This window comes from Hippopotamus amphibius, chromosome 4 (assembly GCF_030028045.1).
Source record: "Hippopotamus amphibius kiboko isolate mHipAmp2 chromosome 4, mHipAmp2.hap2, whole genome shotgun sequence".
NCBI classification, from domain to species: Eukaryota; Metazoa; Chordata; class Mammalia; order Artiodactyla; family Hippopotamidae; genus Hippopotamus; species Hippopotamus amphibius.
In genome coordinates, this window is record NC_080189.1 from 7,766,818 (window position 1) to 7,787,392 (window position 20,575).

The following is a 20,575-nucleotide window of genomic DNA, read 5'->3' on the forward strand; positions in this document are numbered from 1 at the left end:
AGCACAAATACAATTGTACCTTTTGAGCCCTTAATGTGCTTAGAACTCTGAGCTCACATTGCTTTGCTCCCTTAATCCTCCAACTACATCACCAGTGAGGTTCTGCTATTAACCCCATTTTACAGGTGAGGAAACTGAGGCTTAAAGAAATAAAGCATTCCGCACAAGACACTGCTTTGGACTTTACCTGAATCCAGGTGGTCTAAGTGCCAGGGGTCGGTGGCAGACGACATGGGTGAGAGCGTGAGGGGGGAGGCCCCGCAGTTGGACTCCACCAGCTCGCCCTGGATGTGCACGTGAGCCGAGGAGTTCGTTTGCCTCAAGGCCGCCTTGAGAGGGGCGATCTGGTTGAACTGGACCCTGGAGAGGCACCCAGTGAATCCCGGGGTGTTGTACTTATGAATCTCTTGGTCAATCTTCCCTGTTTCTAAAAGAAAAAGAAATAGAAAGTAAAGATTGTATCCCACTCACTGTATCACAGCTGTAATATACACTCTGAATGCCTGTCTTCAAATCTTACTCTTGGGTTTCAGTTTAAGACATTGTGCTCTTTTAGATGAAAAACTGATGACCTGATAGGGCTTTAGGGCTGGAGACTTCACTTTAAAAGAAGTTTCTGTGTTACTAGAGGATGTGGTGAGGAGAGTAAGACTATATTTGCTAAAATAAAATATATTCCTAATTACCGTCTAGATACTTGAGATATTGCTCAAACTAACAACACTTACTTGGTTCTGATTGATTTTTCTCCTCTTTTCTGATGCTTCAGGGACCCTCCTGTATATTGAACAGCCCTCCCAGCCCTCCTGGTAGATAGATTATGGTTTCATTTTGTGCCCCTTATTTTCTTCTTTAGAATTCTTTATTTAAGAGAAAAGAAAAGAAAAAGTTCCCACAGCCTATAATTGGGCATTTCCTTTCTTTAGAATACAATCCCCTGGGAATGCTGAGGTTTCCAGAATCTCAGCTATTAACGGACGGGTGCTTTGGAAGTCAGAAAACTTTTCCAAATCATAAACCTATACAGGCATTTAAGCATCATCACCTCCCCCAAACCTGTACGTTCAGCACTTTCTTCCTAAACGAATATTCAAACCAGGGGTGAGTCTGAGTAGAAGCATTTCCAAAGTACTGTTCCGATGAATATAACCACACATCGTCATCCCATTAAATCAGCAAAAGCAAGTGTCTTTCTGACCTCGGCCCTGAATTTTGGACTCTAGCAAGCAGAAGTGAACGTTGAAGGAGTCCTTGACCCTCCTGATCAGCAGTTCTTTCCTGTGTGGTTCCTGAACTAGCAGCACCAGCATCACCTGGGAACGTGTTGGGGCCCAGCAATCTGTGTGTCTGCAAGCCCTCCAGGTGAGCCTGCTACTGCTAAGGTTTGAGAACCACAGTTACAGGCAATGACGGTGCAGGGCTGCAAGCCCAGGTGATGGGCAAACGGCGCTCCAGAGAAGAGCACAGCAACTTGTAGTCTGGGTGGGAGATTATGTTCACATGATGACATTTTAAACACAAGGACGAAGCGGTGAGATATTTACCCTTCCACTTGAATTGTGAAAAACAGACTTTGGAAAACAGGAGGCTAGCTACCTCTTTAAAAAGCTGGATTCAGAGCAGGCGATGTTTCTAACGGGGGAATGAATTCAGGTGAAATAGTCTTGTATGGAAATGTACTCTCCATTAATTAAAGAATAAATCAGTGGAGAAGGGAGCTTGTAGGCTTTGGGGGCAGAAGAAATGAATGTATCGATTATTCATCACATTAAGAAAATCAGTGTAATGATGAAACGGAGCAGGACCCTGTGGTCCTTGTCCCCTCCCACCCCCCATGTCCTAAGCTTGCCTTTTATCTGTGAAAACTTTAGCCAAAGAATACGTTTAATCAGAGAAGTGAGAAAATGAAGAAACAAAGGAAGACAATCAAAGGAGACCAAATAATAATAGATTAGTTATTAAGCATAGTCAGGGACCTTTAGTTCCTTCTCAAGGGCGATAGATAATATTCTGAGCCATCTCCTGTGAGCTGCCTTATAGATACTGAAACCCCCCCCCCGCCCCCCGCGGTGGAAGAGGTTAACTATGTGATGACCAGGCTGTGGCCAACACATAAGCTGCCAAAAATTCAGAGAACTGGCCTCAAAGAAATGGAAACAAACGGACCATGGAACTGAAGATTAACTGTACCTAAAACAATCAAGACGACGCTGGTCAGACCACTGACGACCACTTTCAAGATGACTGTCAGAGCTGACTATTGTTTCTGCATGTAGCCCTCTCCTTCTGTCTATAAAAGCTCTTGCCCCTTGATTGTCGGGGCGGGGTGGGAGAGTTGACCTTTGGACGGGCATCTGCCCTCCACCCAGGTTGCCGGCATCCAAAATAAAGCAAACGTCCCTTTCCACCAACCTGGCCTCCTTATTGGCTTGTGAGTGGCAAGCAGCCAGACCCCACCTTCGGTTACAATGACTGACCTGTACTAGTCTCATGTGAATTTCAATCAACAGAGAGCTATGACGATATGGACGGTGATGAATGGTGATTCTGGGGGTTCTAATAGGGTCTTACTTAGACAAGTACATACATTTTAATCGATGATGCTCCATATTTTTCTCCTGCAGTAAGTTGCAGCCTGTGACTTTGAGCTAAAGCACATTCCACGTAGGATGGGGAGGTAGGAAAACCCTGCTGTCAGGACGTGTCCTGAGGGTTCCTTTGACGACCAGGAAGAGGCTCTGGTCCCACTGACACCTGCGCTGGCTCGTTCCCCTCCTCCTCCCTTGCCTTTTCCTCAATGACTGCAGGCTACTCAGTGAGTCATTCTTCGTCTCCTTGTCTAATGTCAGAATCCCCTGTTGTACGTTCACCAACTTGCCTTCCATGCAAACACTTTCGGTGTTTGGTGTCCGTCCCCTCCCTCCGGCGATCTGCCGTCCCTTGAAACATCCTCAGACCAAGGAGTCTTGGGATGACTCTGTTCCCAGGGTGGGGAGGAGGACCCCAGCTCCTTGCTGTCCTGAATTCCTATCTGGCTTCACTGGTGGTGGAGGCACCAGAACAACAGCCACTTGGTGGCGGGAAGCTAGGAACACCTCAGCTCCATCAGCTGTTTCTTCCCAATAAAAGGAGAGTCCTTTTTAGCCTGTCTAGGTTTGGAGCAGGACTCCAGAAGGGAGAGGCTGGGGCTGGTGGCTACTGCCATCTCGTGGGACTTCAATCCAGTTTAGGTCAGTGTGATTCAATTCACTTCATCACGGGTATTGGCTGGCGTGTAGCAGTAGCAGGAAGGTAGACATACACGGATTTACCCTGAGCAGCTCACAGCCTCGCTAGGAAACAAGCTTACAAACAGCCAACTAACTCGACTGAACACAAGCGGTCCAGTAGCAAGAGTTAATACTTGTTGAACCCTTAAAATGTGCTAGTTGCCTTGTACAAACTGGACATTTAATTCCTAGAACAACCCTTGGGGGAGGGAGTATTATTATCCCCGTGTAACATGTGAGGAAATGAGCTTAAGATCCGTTGGCGGTTGAGGCCAGGTGGACTGACCCCAGGTGTCTTAACCCCTATGATGTTCCTAGCTAAGAAACAAACCTTATGTTTGGTAAAATTCTTATTTTAAATTCATTCATTAATTAATTTTGGCTGCACCGGGTCTTAGTTGCGGCATGTATGTGCAGTCTAGTTCCCTGACCAGGGATCAAACCCGGGGTCCCCTGCATTGGAAGCGTGGAGCCCTAGCCGCTGGGCCACCAGGGAAGTCCCCTGGTAAAAATATTAAATTAATAATTTAATAATGGTAAACCAGGGAAGCAGATTTGTGTGGGGTTCTGGAAAGCACTTTCAGGAGGGGTAACACTACAACGTTTTTTTTTTTTTTTTGGTGATAAGAGCACTTATACGATTTTACCCTCTTAAATGTTTACATATGCAGTACAATATTGTTAACTACATGCACGCTGGGACTTATTCTTCTTGCATAAGTGCAAGTTTGTACCTTTGACCAACAGCCTTTGATTCCCCTCCCCCAGCCCCTGGAAACCATGATTCTACTCTCGGCTTCTATGAGTTTGACTATTTTAGGTATCTGATATATGTGGGATCATGTGGTATTTATTCTTCTGTGTCTGGTTTATTTCACTTAGCATAATGTCCTCCAAGTTCATCCATGTTGCAGCAAATGGCAGGATTTCCTTCTTTTTTAAGGCTGAATAATATTCCATTGTACGTGTATACTGTATTTTCTTTATCTAGTCATCTGTTGATGGACATTTAGGTTGTTTCCATGTCTTGGCTATTGTAAATAATGCGGCCATGAACATGGGAGTGTGGATACCTCTTTGAGATCGTGATTTCAATTCTTTGGTGTACATACCCAGAAGTGGAATTGCTGGGTCACATGGTAGTTCTATTTTTCACTTTTTGAGAAACCTCCATACTATTTTCTCCAGTGGCTACACCATTCCACATTCCTACCAATTTCTCCACATGCTCACCAATGTTAGTTGTCTTTCACAGAACTAGGTTTTGAGGATGAAAGGAAAGAGAACTCCAGGTTGAGTTTGTTACGAGGTTTTTGTTCTGGGACCTGCGGGAGTCGGATGGGGCTGGAGCTCAAGGCCAGATTGGGAAGGACCTTGGATAGCTTGTTAAGATGTCTGTATTTCATTAGGGAGTTCAAAGATATTTAAGCTGCAGGGGTTTGTGGTGGGAACGTATTAGGAAAGTAATTCTAGAGGAGCATAGTAATTGCTCTGAGCAGGTGATCTGATTGGCTCCTCAGGGCTCTGCAGGCTCCCTGGGCTAACACAGGGATTCTTTTTGCTGTGGGGCTGAGGCAGAGTCAAGCTGTGCATAAAGTGCCTCTTTCTTCACCAGCATCTTCTTGTGTTTTGCTCGGCCACTGTAGAATCCAGAGAACCTGTTTGGAGTTTGTTTCCTGAGAAACTTCTGACTCTGGCTGCATTTCATACGGTCCATAACACGGTTTTCTTTAAGTTGAGCAGGTTTCCCAATCACACCACAGAAAGTGAACAGCTTCAAAGCTGTATTTATCGAGGATTCCCAATTTAATGTGGGGTCCCCACTTCATAAGAGTCTTCCCCTGAGTGTTTCCCCCTGAAGTGACCCCCGAAGAGAGATTGCAGACATAAGTCCCAAGGGGAGCCCCGGGAAAGGAGTTCTAATGAGGATTAGGGGCCAGAGGAACTGCGGCAAGCAGGGGCTCTGGGGTCCTGGCCGGGGGTGGGGGTCGCCGGGAGCGTTGGTGGAAATGTCCGCTAGGTGGGCAGAGGCTGGCGCTGGGCTGCAAGGACAGCCCTGGGGGATGAACTGTTGCACTTTTCCCTTTTCCTAGCGGTTCGTTCCCTCAGCTCACTCTCTTCTTGAGCTTTTCCCTGTTTGTGTTTTCTCTCTATTGGGGAAAATTGCCAGTGTTTCAAATGCTGTTCCTTTTCTGAAAGGTGGCTGGGTCACAAAAACAAGGGTCCTGATGCCCAGGAGAGCAGACTGATAGTTCCAAATCTGGACAGTGTTCCAAATCCAGCTGCTGTGCCGCTGAAGACTTTCGGCTGAGACCCATTCCCTGGGGACCATGAATGCAATAGGCGCTCTGGTCTCTTCAGGGCCAGACAGTTCCAACTCTGGACCACATGATAATAATAACATTAACAGCTTCCACTATAAACCAAAATTGGTACACGGGTGATGTACTGTTTAATACTTTTTATGCAGTATTTCATTGTTTCCTAACCACCCTCTGAGCTAAAAAAGATTATCCCCACTTCACAGATGGGAAAACTGAGGCTTAGAGAAATTAACTTCATAAATGAATGAACATTTATGTTTCATACGAAAAGAGAAGTCAAATGTTTTGTATTCTCAATTTCTCTCTGAAAAACAGACTATGTGATGTTTTTATATTCATTTTGATTTTTGGCATTTCTATTTAGGGGACTCTTTATAAAAATGGCACAGTGAAGTTTTGTTTTGTTTTTGAAAACTTTAAGTGGCTATTAGAGTCTGCTTTAAGACCGTGCTTCATTAGTGACTGAGCCAATAATAAAGATTTTAAAAAATGCTGTGAACTGATGTCAAAGCTTTGCCAGCATCAGTTAAAGCACCAGCAAGTTCTATAAACACTTGTCTGGAATAAAAATCTATACTTCTTAAGAACATCTAACAAATGACAGTAAAGCTATCACTTTAGTGCATTTGAGCTCATTAAAAGTAAATTACATTCATCTGTAAAATTGATTGCACTGATCTCATACTGAAACCAAATATTAAAATACGATTTACTGTAAGAAACTACTTTCTGCGTGGAGCTGTCTTGGTTGAGGTGTAATCTGAGGGAAACATGCTCTAAAGCATGCAAATTTCAGAAATGTAATGCAGTCGCTTCTGAAATTAAATTCTTATGCTGTCATTAGTACTTTAATGTCTTATATTCACAGTGATGTGGGTTATAGAAAATAGCCCACTTAAAATACTGATGCAATTCTGGGTGAAACCTTAAAATGAAATGCTCCTGACAATACTTTTAAGGAGGATGCAGCACTTACACTGGCAACGGATTAGCAAGCTTTCCAGCTGGTTCTTACTCACTTGCTGAATACCAAGTGGCAGGCAGGGGTCTTGTGAGAAATGAAAAGAGAAAAGGACACTTGAGCAAGAAACACAGGGAGAATGAAGCCAGCAGAGTCCAGGACCCGATTGTGTGAGGGCCTCGTGGACACCCAGGAGCCTCTTCAGCGATGGGGCAGACATTCAAATGCCGATTCACAAAGAGGTTTCTCATTTCCCTTTGAGACTATTCGAACTCATCAATATAGTCTTCTTGTGTATCCCATGGGATCTGTTCATCAGTTGATTTTTGTTATGTTTTATGCTTTTTTAGAATTTTCTATCAACATTCCTTTCTTGGGGGGATGTGATATTATGAAATATGAAATATCAATATAAATTTCTTACTTTTTATGAAACAGAGCCCAGAGATCTTAGAATGTCAATGAGACCAGATGTGAGACTTTTGCTAAGGCTCTACTGCGTGCCCCTCACTGTGCCCGGGGCTGGGGGAGCCAGCCTTTTAGAATCTGTGGGATCAGAATGGCATGGTAGGCCTCACCTTTGCTCTGCAGAGACCATGGGTACCACTGGCCCAAAGCATTGTCCCTCCTGTATTCCTGATCTCAACTCTTGGGTAGAATATGTCCCACCGGTAGCACTAGAGGCGGCTGTAGGTTATTCACAGACTGGAAGTTTAACAACATCCAATCTCAGGGTGATGAACTTATATATTTCCTTCTCAATTTTCTTTCCAGGACTTCCCTGGTGGTGCAGTGGTTAAGAATCCATCTGTCAATGCAGGGGACACGGGTTCCATCCCTGGTCTGGGAAGATCCCACATGCCACGGAGCAGCTAAGCCCAAGAGCCACAACTACTGAACCCATGTGCTGCAACTACTGAAGCTCAAGCACCTAGAGCCCATGCTCTGCAACAAGAGAAGCCACTGCAATAAGAAGCCCACGCACCACAACGAAGAGTAGCTGAGAGAGAGAAGGAAAAAAAAAACCCACAGCAATGAAGACCCAAAGTAGCCAAAAAACCAAAAAATAATAATTTTCTTTCCACTCTTCAAAGAAAGGGTCTCAGGTTGGCTCTGGTTGGAACTGGACTGTCTTTTCCACCCTCCAATACTTGCTATGCTCCCTTTTTGACAAAGAGAGAATGGACCTGGGCACTTCTGCAGGCAACAGTACTGAACTTCATATTATTTTCATAGAATATATTTTTTATCACTGCCTTATTGTTATAGCAAACGCTACTGGTATTTCATTTTATAGTCAGATTACAAAATTTCCTTCGAACATATACATTTTCCTTTTAGCATGGATTTATTTGAGTAAAAATGGTGAGTCCATTTAAAGAAAAATATTAAGTAACAGCAAAGGAGGTAACCGAAAATGGAAAATATGTAACCAGAAACGGCAAAAATTGTATCACTGGTCCTTAAATTACTCTTCTTTGAGGAATATTATTGTGGAGGAACTTGGTGCACCTCTGGAGTCCTAGATTTTCGGCCTTAGGGGCCTCCATTCCATTCAGATGGCAATCCATTCATCTTCCTCCCTAATAGCTGTGATTCTCCATCACTTTAGAACATCAGGGGTCCCCAGCCCTTCAAAAGGAGAGCTCAAATGGCTTCCTCCCAGGTCCTGCTCCTGGCTCTAAATACCTGGCCCACGTGTGTTCACTCCCTCCCCATGTGGGCCAGAAACCTGAATTTGTGCCTCTACTAGATTTGCAGTTTGAGAGCTGAGACAATGTTGCTCAGTCAGTGCCTGGGTTCCGCGGAGTGTCTACAACAGCACCTGGCGGGTGAGGGCATTCGGACCACATCAGAAACTATACATTCAACGTCTGTCATGCAGAGTCGGCTTGTGCGGGCGGAGCCGAGCACCCTGGAAGTTTAGGCACAGCAACGTTCACTGGGGGGCAGAGTTCCTCAGCCTCACGGGGTAAAGAGCTGCGGAAAGTGGCCTTGAAAGAAGAGGGGAAGTAGCAGATTTAGATCCAACAGATCATTATCTATTTACTTCCAGAAGTACTGTGACCTGGAAATCGGTCCATCTCACTGAAAATGCACTCATCTTTGAAAATATTGTTGTGTGACTCCTAAATGGACACATCTATTAATGTTGACTATCCACTGTGACATAAACCCTCTACAGGCCTCGGGCGTGGAGCGAGGATTATATGGGACCTCACAAGACAAGTAGGAAGTGGGTTTGAATTCACTGCCTGGGTGAAGATTTAAATAATTCTTGGAAAATTAGACTGAAATGAGATTGGCGAATAGTCACCTGAGGTAGACCTGAAAACTTGACCAGGCTCCTGCTGGGCTGGCAGCCATCCTAAGCTGGGACTCTCAGGGTTAGTGCTGAACACCTGGGTCTCACCCGAGAGAGTGGCTGATGTGAGTGATGAGGGTGGCTACAAGTTTCCCATTTGGCCTGGGTTGTAAGAATAGGAGCCTGAATGGGTTTCAGAATTTATTATTCCCAGAATAAATAAATGGGAAGTAACCATAACCAAAAGAAACCAAAACCAAAACAAAACAAACAAAAAACCCCAAACAATACCCAAAAACTCCAACCAGAAAAGCCAAGAGCATTAATCTAAAAAAGCAAAACAAAACCAGATAAACCTCATTCCGCAATTCTAACATGCGCAAATGATAAACACCAGACAGGGCCCTGGCATGTTGGAATCTAGGTTCAATGTCAGCTCCTGCTCTTACGTGCAACATTTTTTGATCAGTGACATCTTGCTGATCAGCTGCCTTTCAGAAGATGAACAACTAGAATTAAACCCAGATACATAATTGATGTATAAATTACTCTGACATTTTATTAATCCCTGAAAGAGAGACACTAATGAAATTTCGTTGAATCTGTTATATGTTTTTCTCTTTTATGAAGGAAGGCAGGACTAAAATATGCAGGTGTAATTTAAATAGCTCTTGACCTATGACACATGCTAACTCAATTACAAGCAGTGAGCTGCTGGGAGAAGCACAATCTTCTTTTCCTTCTACATTGTCTGTGCTGTGTTTTAATTTGTAAATCCTTTCCGAAGGATTAAGAAAACAAAATTGTATTTTTTTCAGAAACATCAATAAAAAGACATGTCTTAATGTGGAGATGCTAGCTAACTATATACTGTTTTGCAAAAAGAAAGTATTACACTTTTATTTGTATAAACTGATCACAGTCCCTAAGCTTTTGGGGATATATCATCTATATCTATGTCTATATCTATATATCTCTATCTTTATATCTATATGTATATCTCTATCTCTGTCTCTGTATCTCTCTGTCTCGGTTAAATTGCAATCTTCATTCTTAAATCTAGTATGAAAACTGCAAACTTATTATGATTGCTGGTTAATATAATACAGTTGTGATTTCAATACAAACGGAAAGATATGATCCCTGTTAAAAAACAAAAGACCCAACATGGAGTCACTTATGCTAAGCTCCAGGTCACAAAATGAGACAATCAGTTTCAGCTCTCCCAGCAACGGGATCTTAAATTAGTCCATCAGGATCACCTGATCAGCACTAGTTAGGTAATCTGTCTGATTGACCCCTGACATCCCCTAAAGTAAAGTAACTTTGAAATAACCAACCTGTCTTTTTGCCAGTATAACTTCAGTGTTCCCATTCCTTTCTGCCTATAAAAAGAGTTTCGTTTTGCACAGATCCTTGGAGCATCTTTCTATCTGCTAGATTGGGTGTCGCCTGATTCAAATCAAATTTTGCTCAAAAAAACTTAAAAATTTTGACATGCCTCAGTTTATCTTTTAAAATCCCTTGGATGTTTCCAAAACACCAGACATTTGGCACCATACAGAGCTCATACGTTTGAAATATGGATTTTCCTCTTTTCCCTGAATGTTTCAAGTTGTCAGACATGAGGCAGAAAGCCTGGGCCCCTTTTCTGCAACCCTCGTGCAGCTTACACGCATGATTTTTCAGGGCGAAGAATAACAGCCTCTGCTGAAAGTGACAAGACCTTTCAGAAAAACGGACATACCTGTCAGTCAAACCACAGTCGGGTGCTGTGAGGTATTTCATCGGAAATGCAGGTCAGGTTTTTACCTCTGAAAGTCCCAGTAAATATAAGCTACGTGTCCCAGCTACTTGCTATTGAAGAACAGAACACACATGTACGGTCGGAACGTCTCATGAGCTGGAAGTGACAAACCCGATTCCTACTCACTGGGCTTTATTCCACTTTTGCTTTTGCGTTTTAGCTTGTAAGCAGCAGAAATAGAATCCTGTGTACAAAATGACCAAAGCGTATGCTCTGCTTCCGCTAATTTTTTTTTTTTTAGGCTTTGGAAAGCCCTGCTGAACTGCAGCCGGTACTATAAGGAGAGTGAGATTCAGCTCTTCAGTTTCTTAATTCTTCTCCCAACCACTGAAGACTATTCCAACCAAGACTAGCGCATGGTCAGTTGAATCTAACTCCTTGGGGAGCAGGGGAATTTAGGAGGAGACAAGGGTGCTGACCTCATACACATCACGAGCGGCATAAAGAAGTACAGGCTAAGAAAAGCATAGGAAATTTTTGAAAAATTGTATTTCCAGATAATGTCAAATAGAATGATTCAGTGAAATAAAAAGTGGTTTCCTTCCTTAGTTCTCACTTGTATTGTAATTGCTACCTCAGGAGGCCGGTAAAGCTGTCTTACCCAAGAGAAAAAAATCCTTCAAGGACTAAGACTGCAGGACAGCGTAAACGCGAAAGCATCAGGAAACAGACACTGGGGCAGGGGTGGAACCCAATGGAGCTCCCAGGACTGTGAGACTGTCAGGAGCACACAGAAAGAGAGGGGAGCACTGTTGTCAGACAGTACACTGGGGCAGAGGGGTCCCCTCAATTCACTCACCATGCTGTAGAATTAACATAAGAAAAAATTCACATCTTGGGGCTCTGCCCTATGAAACGCCGTCCAGAAGACAGAGCCTGAATACTTTGAGGCTGAACCCCAAAATGGACTGCATCAGCACATGAATCTGAACACTACAGCTGTAACTGCCCTGGTAGCCACGGGGTCCAGACCTAGATGCCTGGGGTCTGGATGTGGCCTGGCAGGCGTGTGTTTCTCCTCCAGCACCTTTTTCTCTGCTGTTCTGCTAAATCCAACTCTTTTACTTTCAACCTGGAGTAACAGCCTACTAGGTTGGGGAACACCGGCGGAGGCTATTGATATTTCAGCAAAGCTCTCTATTAGGTATCGCACAACATTTTCATGGTCAAGGCAGATCTGTGTCAACAGTAAGAGTAGTATTTTTAAAGGTAGATTTATGAAGAGATGAACTGTGGGTGGATTTAGCTTCAAGGGAGAATTTTAGGGGTAGGATTCCAGGCTGACGTTTTATTACTTTGGCAATTTGGATGAGGACATCCCTGGCACACTGACCAATGTGTCATACAGCATGTGGTGGAAAGGGGTGGCTCTACATGAAATGACAGGATTATGACCCAAAGGGATATTAAGGGGCTGAAATGACTGCCTGGATCCAACTAAGAAAGTTTTGCGGAAACAAGTACTTAATTTCTACAGCTGGAATTACCGCCCTCCCCCATCACCTTCAATGTCAAGTTGGACAGGACACACCTGATGACAGCACCCACACTCCCCCCCTTCCCTCCCCCACCCCAGCCCAAACAGGATGAGGGTATTTTAATTACAAGCAGTCTAGGAGTTAGGAGTGAGATGGGACTGAGTCAGGGAAAGGATGGAGTGTCGGTTCTAGTCTAGGAGGTGGTTTCTGAGACTGTCCTTAGAGTGGTCAGAATAAGCCCAGAGAGGTGCTGAGTTCAGGGCAGATCATTTTGAACCAGGCAGCAATAAGTAAGGGTGTGTACAGCGGAGGCCACCACTCTAGAAACCACATCCTATGACAGGTGAAGGAACTGCAGATGTTACTACCCGACTTTCAGATAATACACTGTAACTGATCAGACGATACACTGTACCTGAAGACCTAGCCGCGTGATTGTCTGGTACTCCCCATGGCTCTAGTCCCAACTAGTCAAAGTACAGAAGATAAGGGAAGCCAGCACTGACCTGAGCAAGGTGCTGAGCCCGCATCTGCCGCTAATTTACCTAAATCAAGTGACTTCAGAGACTCAGGTGGGGGTTTAGAGGTCTGTTGATTTTCCTTTTCCTTTGAACAAAGGCCAAGGGCCTCTTCCTGCAGTGTTTGCTTGGGGGGCCTTCATTTCAGCTCTGTGCGAGCTGCGTGTGATTTTCCCAGCTGGGCACCTCCTCCTGTGCTGTTATTCTCGCTCCTCTCCCAGCTCCCTGTACGTGGAGATGGCGCTTCTGTCTCCACTTCAGGAGGTGCAAATTACAGTGGCTGCAGCACCTCGAAGAAAATGCATTTTCCCAGCACTGGCAGTCATTTTCTCTTGGCATCACGCTGCGTGCTTTGTTTCAGAGATGATCAGGGCTTAAAATATTTTATGGGGCAATTGCATTAATCTCTCTTCTCAAACATGTTATTGTGAATCCTAGGTATCTTGAGAAAATGAGTTTGCCTGGAAAAGATGTTTTTCTAGATAACTGAGGATTTAACTCTTTTGGCATGAGCACACTGCAGTGTTTCTAACAGAATATGTATCTAGAAGGCTGTCTTAATCCCAGGAGACTGAACAGCAGGGCTGCCTTATAATTTTCATAGCCCCTGGGTACGTGCCTTCAGGGGCCTTTTCCTCCACAAAAAAAACCCCTCAAAAAACAAAAAATCAAACCAATATTTTAGGACTGTGTTGGTATAAAGATGAATATGTTAATATACATTTAAACATTTCCTTCCACCTAAAAGTTTATTTTCTTCTGATTTTAAAAGAAATTCAAACATTTTCATGGGTCCCTAAAAGTACTGTGGGCCCCAGGAATTGTGGTTACTGGGCCTCATGGGTACGTCAGCCTCTGCAGAACATATTTGGTGACTTTTCTTTGTGGCTGGGGGCCGGACTGTGAACACTGTTTTATCATGCCATGGAGATAGCTGGAAAGTAGCCCTGGATTGTGTGTTCTTGAATAAAGGTCTGGAGCTTCTTCCTGGTTCTTGGCCTCTGTCTTATAAAGATGGAGTAAGAACCATTATACTGCACTTGGTAGTGTGGCTGCCTTCCTGCAGGAGTAACTAGAAATCACGAACCATTTGATACTTGCTCCCTCCTGAAAATCTTTATCTCCACCAGCATTTTAAAAATCGTGAACCATTTTAAAAATAAAAGACTCATCTTCAAAAGACGACATTTCTTTAACCATCATGCCATCTATTGTTTGTACAACATTTTCTCAGTGTTTGGTTTTGGGCAAGATTCCCTGGAAAAATCATGCATTTAATTTTATAGCGAGATTGCAATGAAAGTCTTATACAGATCAACTTCCTCATGGAATCTTCATTCATTCATTCAGGATTTATTGAATAATGGCTGTAGTCTGGGTTCTAGGGATTCAGTACTGAAAAAGAGTTCCTGCCCTTAAGGACGATAACCTAACTGCATATAATGCTGTGTATTCTGACAATATCCTGGACACTAATATTATTTGTTATGTGAATTAATGACTGAGTGAATAAGTGAAAGATGAAAGGGCCGCCTCTTTAGGGTGAGCTCAAAAACCAGGTTAGCAATAAGCAAAATATCATTCTTTCCTTAGGGAAAGCCTAGTGGTCTGAAATATATTTCACTAAGAAAATTAAAGCAGGGAAAGGGATGGAGTGAGGGGGGAGATATTTTAGATAGGACAGTCGGGGGAGGCCACTGCTGAGATGACACTTGAGCTATGAATCATCTTAAGGGAAGCTATGGGCTTATTTAGGGGAAAGCACTCCAGGCAGAAGGAACAGTAACTACAAAGGCCCTGAGGAAACACATGCACCTGTGTCCTGGCTGCCCCTTAAAGGCTGAAACGAGGGGCTGGACTGAGGCTGGATCCTGCTTGCCCAGGGGTAGACTGGCTGACTTTCAAGCTTCCTGTGAGAGCTTTGGATCAGTGTGGCATGTGAGCTCTGCGGAGTCCTGGTGAGCACACGTCTGTTGGATGAGGCGGCACTGTGGCCCTGAGGTCTGCACGCACCGGATGCCAGAAGGATGGGTGGTCCGATACAAGCCTGGGGCTGGATGCGGGTCCGTTAGGACTGGAGAGAAGTGGAGAGACCGTGACCTTTAGTAACCTGCAGCACGACAGCCCCAAACCTCAGCACCTCTGCAGACACAAGTGCGCGGATCAGACCAGATCAGCCACCGGAGCAAAGACCTGTAAGGAGGCTCTTGTGGGTTGTGTCCCCTAAAGAGTTATGTTGAAGTTCCAACCCCTGTACCTGTGAGTGTGATCTTATTTGGAAACAGGGTCTTTGCAGATATTGTCAAGTGAAGATGAGGCTATACTGGATTCGGGTGGGCCCTACTGCAATGACTGGTATCCTTGTAAGGTAAGAAGACACACACAGACACACACACACACACACACATGGAGAACACCAGGTGGAGACAGAGGCAGAGACTGAAGTTGTGTTGCCAAGAAACACCAAGGACGGGCAGCGACTGATCCTTGAACAGATTCCCAGCAGACAACAGATTCCTCCACTGAGTTCCCAAGAAGGACCCGACCCTGCCAGCACCTTGATTTCAGACTTCCGGACTCCAGAACCGTGAGAGAACACATTTCTGTTGTTTTAAGCCACCTCGTTGGTGGTACTTTGTTACAGCAGCCCTAGGAAACTAAGACCAACCCTGAAGACCATGTATAACCCCAGATCCCCTGCATCCTGAAAAGGAGACAGGAAGGGGGGAGATTAAGCATTTGCCCCAAAGAAACCGAGTTAACCTAAAAGCAGCGCTTTACAAATGAGAGAGTTAACTTTAAATGCAAGCTTAAATCTCTCCCCAGCCCAAACCAAGAACACAGAAATGAGTGCCCCAGAACAAGGTGAGGCCATTACAGAAAACGTGAACAACGGCAAGGCAACCTTTTGCTCATCTGAATTGCGTTGAGATTTTCAGCCTTTTAAAAACTAATAAAAATATTTTTGCCCATGAATATTGGAACAGAGACAGGGAAGATTTCTAGATCTTCCTATAAAAAGACAAAATGCTTTCTTCACATTTGGTAGAACGTGCATCTAAATGGAGAATCCTCCTTATTTATATATAAGAAGGAAGGCTTTGCCCCTGTTGCAACTGTGACAAGGATTCAGAGGTGAAAAGCCCTTACATTTTCTCCTCTTTCCTCACGGGAAGGCTAACACGGGGAAACCACAATAATAACAGCTGATGTCTTGAGCATGTATTTTATGCAAGGCCCTGTGCTGAGCAATTCCCATGCATTAAGTTCTTTAATTCTTGTAGCTTCTCTGTGAAATAGAGCTATTATTGTTTTCCTTCTCATTTTACAGAGGAAACAGACCTGGAGAAGTTAAATATCTTAACCCTTCTGTTACTCTGATCTTAAATGCTTTTCTCTAATGCACTCCTTATCTTGTGCTCAAAAGGACCATATCTGAAAGCTGACTAATAGGCTTATCGTACACAGGAGGCCAGTTCCAGTTTCAGAAGATTCAACGAGAGTAGAGCCCCTAACTGTGATTTCTACAGATGTTGCTGTTCTCCAGCCTGGATAAGCTAGTAACTGGATGAGACCTCCAGACTCCTGGCTTCACACGTCATGAGCAAATGAGATGAGCTTTTCCTACTTATACATCTTCTTTCTTGTCTGAATATTCGTGTTGAATTTTCTATACACAAACATCTGCATGCTGACTATAAAGTAATCGTTTTGATTCCATATGCAGACACAATCATGCTTCCTCCTTGGACGTACAAATGTTTAGTTGAAACCAGGAATATTTACTAATACTTCTCGCTAAAGGGCCCTGTGTTGGCACCATGAGACAGAGAGAAACAGGCAAACCACAATCCCCTGCAGAGATCTCACTGTCAAGAATAAACACTAGCCAAGGCCAAACGAGATAGAGGCTGTGGTGCACTGTCAGATGCACTATCTACAGGTCTGGATTGGGGTCAAAAAAGTCAAGGAAGCCCACAGGAAGGGACCGCTGAAAAGATCACTGAACCAGAGTCGTTTGAAAAGAAAAGGAGGATGGGAGAGACGGGGGCGGGCATATCCCCAACAAGGAAACCAATGGGGCATGCCTGAGAATGGGGCCATGCCACAGACGGGTGCTGGATAAAGCCGGAAAGCTCTCCTGGGGGGTGGGGGGGTTGGGCAGGGCCTCAAGTTTCAAATCAGTTTCTACTTGACTGGGTAAGCATGGAAGCATCACTAAAGGCTTCTTTTTTTTTCAATTATGGTAAAACACACATAAAATTTACAAGCATGTTAACAATGTAATCAGGGTCATCTGTAAGTCTGGTCTAACTGGCATTGGTGGAGGAGACAGACTGGAGAAGATACAGGAAGTGGGGAGTTGAGACCATCACAGCCATTGTGGGTGAGGGGTGGGGAGCGGGAAGGACCTCCGAGTGGGCTCAGGAGAGGCTTTACTTATAAATAAATACACTTCTAAAACCCTGCTTTTCATCTGCTATGGTTTGGCAAATAGGAAGAAATGCTTATACATGTCAGGAAAATACAAAGACAGGAGAGTTAACAGAATAAAGGATACTGCTTGTTAAATAGGCAAAAACACCAGTGTTTTCTCCAGGGGGCTCTATTGTCTGAAGGTTCACCTCTCGGGTCTTGATTAAACTGGAATTTAGTCAAGAGGCATCCAGCACTGGGGAGCCACTTGTTGGCAGCATGACCATCAGGGAGCCAGAACCTTCCATCTATATTATTCATTTTGATGACAAACCCCCGGTGACTGTTACTATCTGTGAGTTCAGGAGCTGCAGAAAGCCTGGTCACGCCGGATGCACACAACATATTTTTATATGATGTAATTATCTTAACTTCCAGTCCTTTATGGCTGATTTTATAAGAGTGAATGAATGGAAAGGTCATGTACCAAGTGAAATGGAAAAAAGTGCAAATTGAAGAATATGGATACTGTGGGTTTTGTTTTTTTAAATTTTTATTGCAGTATAGTTGATTTACAATGTTGTGTTAGTTTCAGGTGCACAGCAAAGTGAATCGGTTATACACATGACCACCCTTTTTTTTTTTTTTAAGATTCTTTTCCCATATAGGCCGTTTTGGAGTATCGAGCAGAGTTCCCTGTGCTATACAGTAGGCTTTTATTAGTCATCTATTTTATAGATAGTAGTGTGTATATGTCAGTCCCAATCTCCCAGTTTATCCCTCCCCGCTGCCCCCTGGTAACCATGTTTGTTTTCTACATCCCTGACTCTATTTATGTTTTGTTTTTGCTTTCTGTTTGTTTTGTTTTGTTTTTAGCTCTTTATTGGAGTATAATAGCTTTACAACTGCTTATGTGGTTTTTTTTTTTTCCAACAATAGGTATCCTGTGAGCATTGGTGAGCACACATCAAGAAGAGGCAACATTCCCATTTTCCCCATTTCCAGACACGTGCAGCTATTCCGACAATAGTGATGTTCTGATGTGGTAAGATGCAAGTGACCTTGACACAACATAAATGTGTGCCACTTCATATGCGAGGCTCCTTACGGACCCAGCTTGGTTCTTCTCCAATGTCTTCTCTTGGAGTTGTACCTGATGTTATTACCAGTTTTCATTCAAATCCATTGGGAGAATGGGACGATTCTGCTTTTGTTTCTTGGCCAGGAATCGCTTGATCCTGAAAAGTCTTGTGAGAAGACATGGTGAGGAGCTAATTCAACCGCGCAGAGGATGGTGGAGAAGAGAAAAGAGGAGGAAGTGAGTAGAAGGACGTGTAAAGAAGCACAAACTACTCATGTTTTATAAATAAGTTCATTTGTACTTTTTTTTAGGATTCCACATATAAACAATATCATATGATATTTGTCTTTCTGTGTCTTATTTCACTCAGTACGACAATCTCTAGGTCCATCCATGTTGCTGCAAATGGCATTATTTTGTTCTTTTTTGTGGCTGAGTAATATTCCATTGTATATATGTACCACATCTTCTTTATCTGTTTCTCGGTTGATGGACATTTAGGTTGCTTCCATGTCCTGGCTATTGTAAATAGTGCTGCAATAAACACTGGGGTGCATGTATCTTTTTGAATTATGGTTTTCTCAGGGTATATGCCCAGGAGTGGGATTGCTGGGTCACATGGTACTTCTATTTTTAGGTTTTTAAGGAACCTCCATACTGTTCTCCATGGTGGCTGTACCAACTTGCATTCCCACCAACAGGGTAGGAGGGTTCCCTTTTCTCCACACCCTCTCCAGCATTTATTGTTTGTAGATTTTTTGATGATGGCCATTCTGACCTGTGTGAGGTGATACCTCACTGTAGTTTTCATCTGAGTTTCTCTAATAATTAGTGATGCTGAGCATCTTTTCACGTTGCTTTTTAAAAATCTGTACATCTTCTTTGGAGAAATGTCTATTTAGATCTTCCACCCATTTTTTGATTGCGTTTTTTTTTTTTTTATATTAAGCTGCAAGAGCTATCCATATATTTTCGAGATTAATCCCTTGTCGGTTGCTTCATTGCAAATATTTTCTCCCATTCTGAGGGTTGTCTTTTTGTTTTGTTTATGGTTTCCTTTGCTGTGCAAAGCTTTTAAGTTTAATTAGATCCCATTTTTTTTTTTCATTATTCTAGGAGGTGGATCAAAAAAGATCTTGCTGCGATTTATGTCAAAGAGTGTTCTGCCTGTGTTTTCCTCTAAGAGTTTTATAGTGTCTGGCCTTCTATTTAGGTCTTTAATCCATTTGGAGTTTATTTTTGTGTATGGTGTTAAGGAGTGTTCTAATTTCATTCTTTTACATGTAGCTGTCCAGTCTTCCCAGCACCACTTATTGAAGAGGCAGTCTTTTCTCCATTATATATTCTTTTTTTTATTATTTATTTATTTATTTATTTTTATAAATTTATTTATTCATTAACTGCATTGGGTCTTTGTTGCTGCACACGGGCTTTCTCTAGTTGCTGAGAGTGGGGGCTACTCTTCATTGTGGTGCGCAGGCTCCTCATTGTAGTGGCTTCTCTTGTGGAGCACAGGCCCTAGGCGCGTGGGCTTCAATAGTTGCGGCACATGGGCTCAGCAGTTGTGGCTCACGGGCTCTAGAGCACAGGCTCAGCAGTTGTGGCACACAGGCTTAGTTGGTCCGTGGCATGTGGAATCTTCCCAGACCAGGGCTCGAACCCGTGTCCCCTGCATTGGCAGGCGGATCCTTTACCACTGTGCCACCTAGGAAGTTCTCCATTATATATTCTTGCCTCCTTTGTCATAGATTAGGTGACCATAGGTGTGTGGGTTTATCTTTGGGCTTTTTATCCTGTTCCATTGACCTGTATTTCTGTTTTTGTGCCAGAGGATGCTGTGTTTTAAATAGGAAAATTTTTAAAAAGTTAAAGTTGTGAATACTGATAAAATGCAAATGTCATTATATTCTGGGTGTGCATGTAACCACATGGGGCATCATTATCCTTTCAAAATGAAATCATAATGGTATGGATTAATACTTTCAGTTAGATGAGGAAACCAAGGCTTAAGTAACCTGTCACATGGCTTATCAATGGCAGGGCCAGTGTTCCTGATGCTCACTCTTGGTTTTCAGAGACCTAAGTTTCCATGGATACGACAAGGTTCACTTAGATGATGGAGATTAATTAAGCACGTGGTGCTGCTCTCAGTGATACAGTCAGTCCTTTGCTGGAGTCTGTTCCCCTCTAATTGTACAGTATATTACTTTGTTTCTGAATTATGTAAAATTTTTCTGGAGGAAAAGTGAAAGGACTGCAGATAAATTGATGTTGATTCACAGCACAAGGGAACGCCAAAGGGATGCATAACGATGGAGCAGAGTATTTATTGTCAGTGCTCACATATGGGGACTCTGTTCTGCCTAATTTCATAGTCTGCCTGCCAGGTTCAGAGCCTTTGAATAACTGGGAGCAG

At 43.4% G+C, this 20,575-nt stretch overlaps 1 protein-coding gene across 1 annotated transcript in view; it reads right to left on the reverse strand.

Annotated features, from left to right (window-relative positions):
- Positions 1 to 20,575, reverse strand: part of CNTNAP2 (contactin associated protein 2) — a 2,049,865-nt gene that overhangs the window by 34,592 nt on the left and 1,994,698 nt on the right. Inside the window, exon 22 of the mRNA XM_057731238.1 lies at positions 188 to 427. Coding sequence (XP_057587221.1) covers positions 188 to 427 — 240 coding nt within the window. The remainder of the gene's footprint in view (positions 1 to 187; positions 428 to 20,575) is intronic.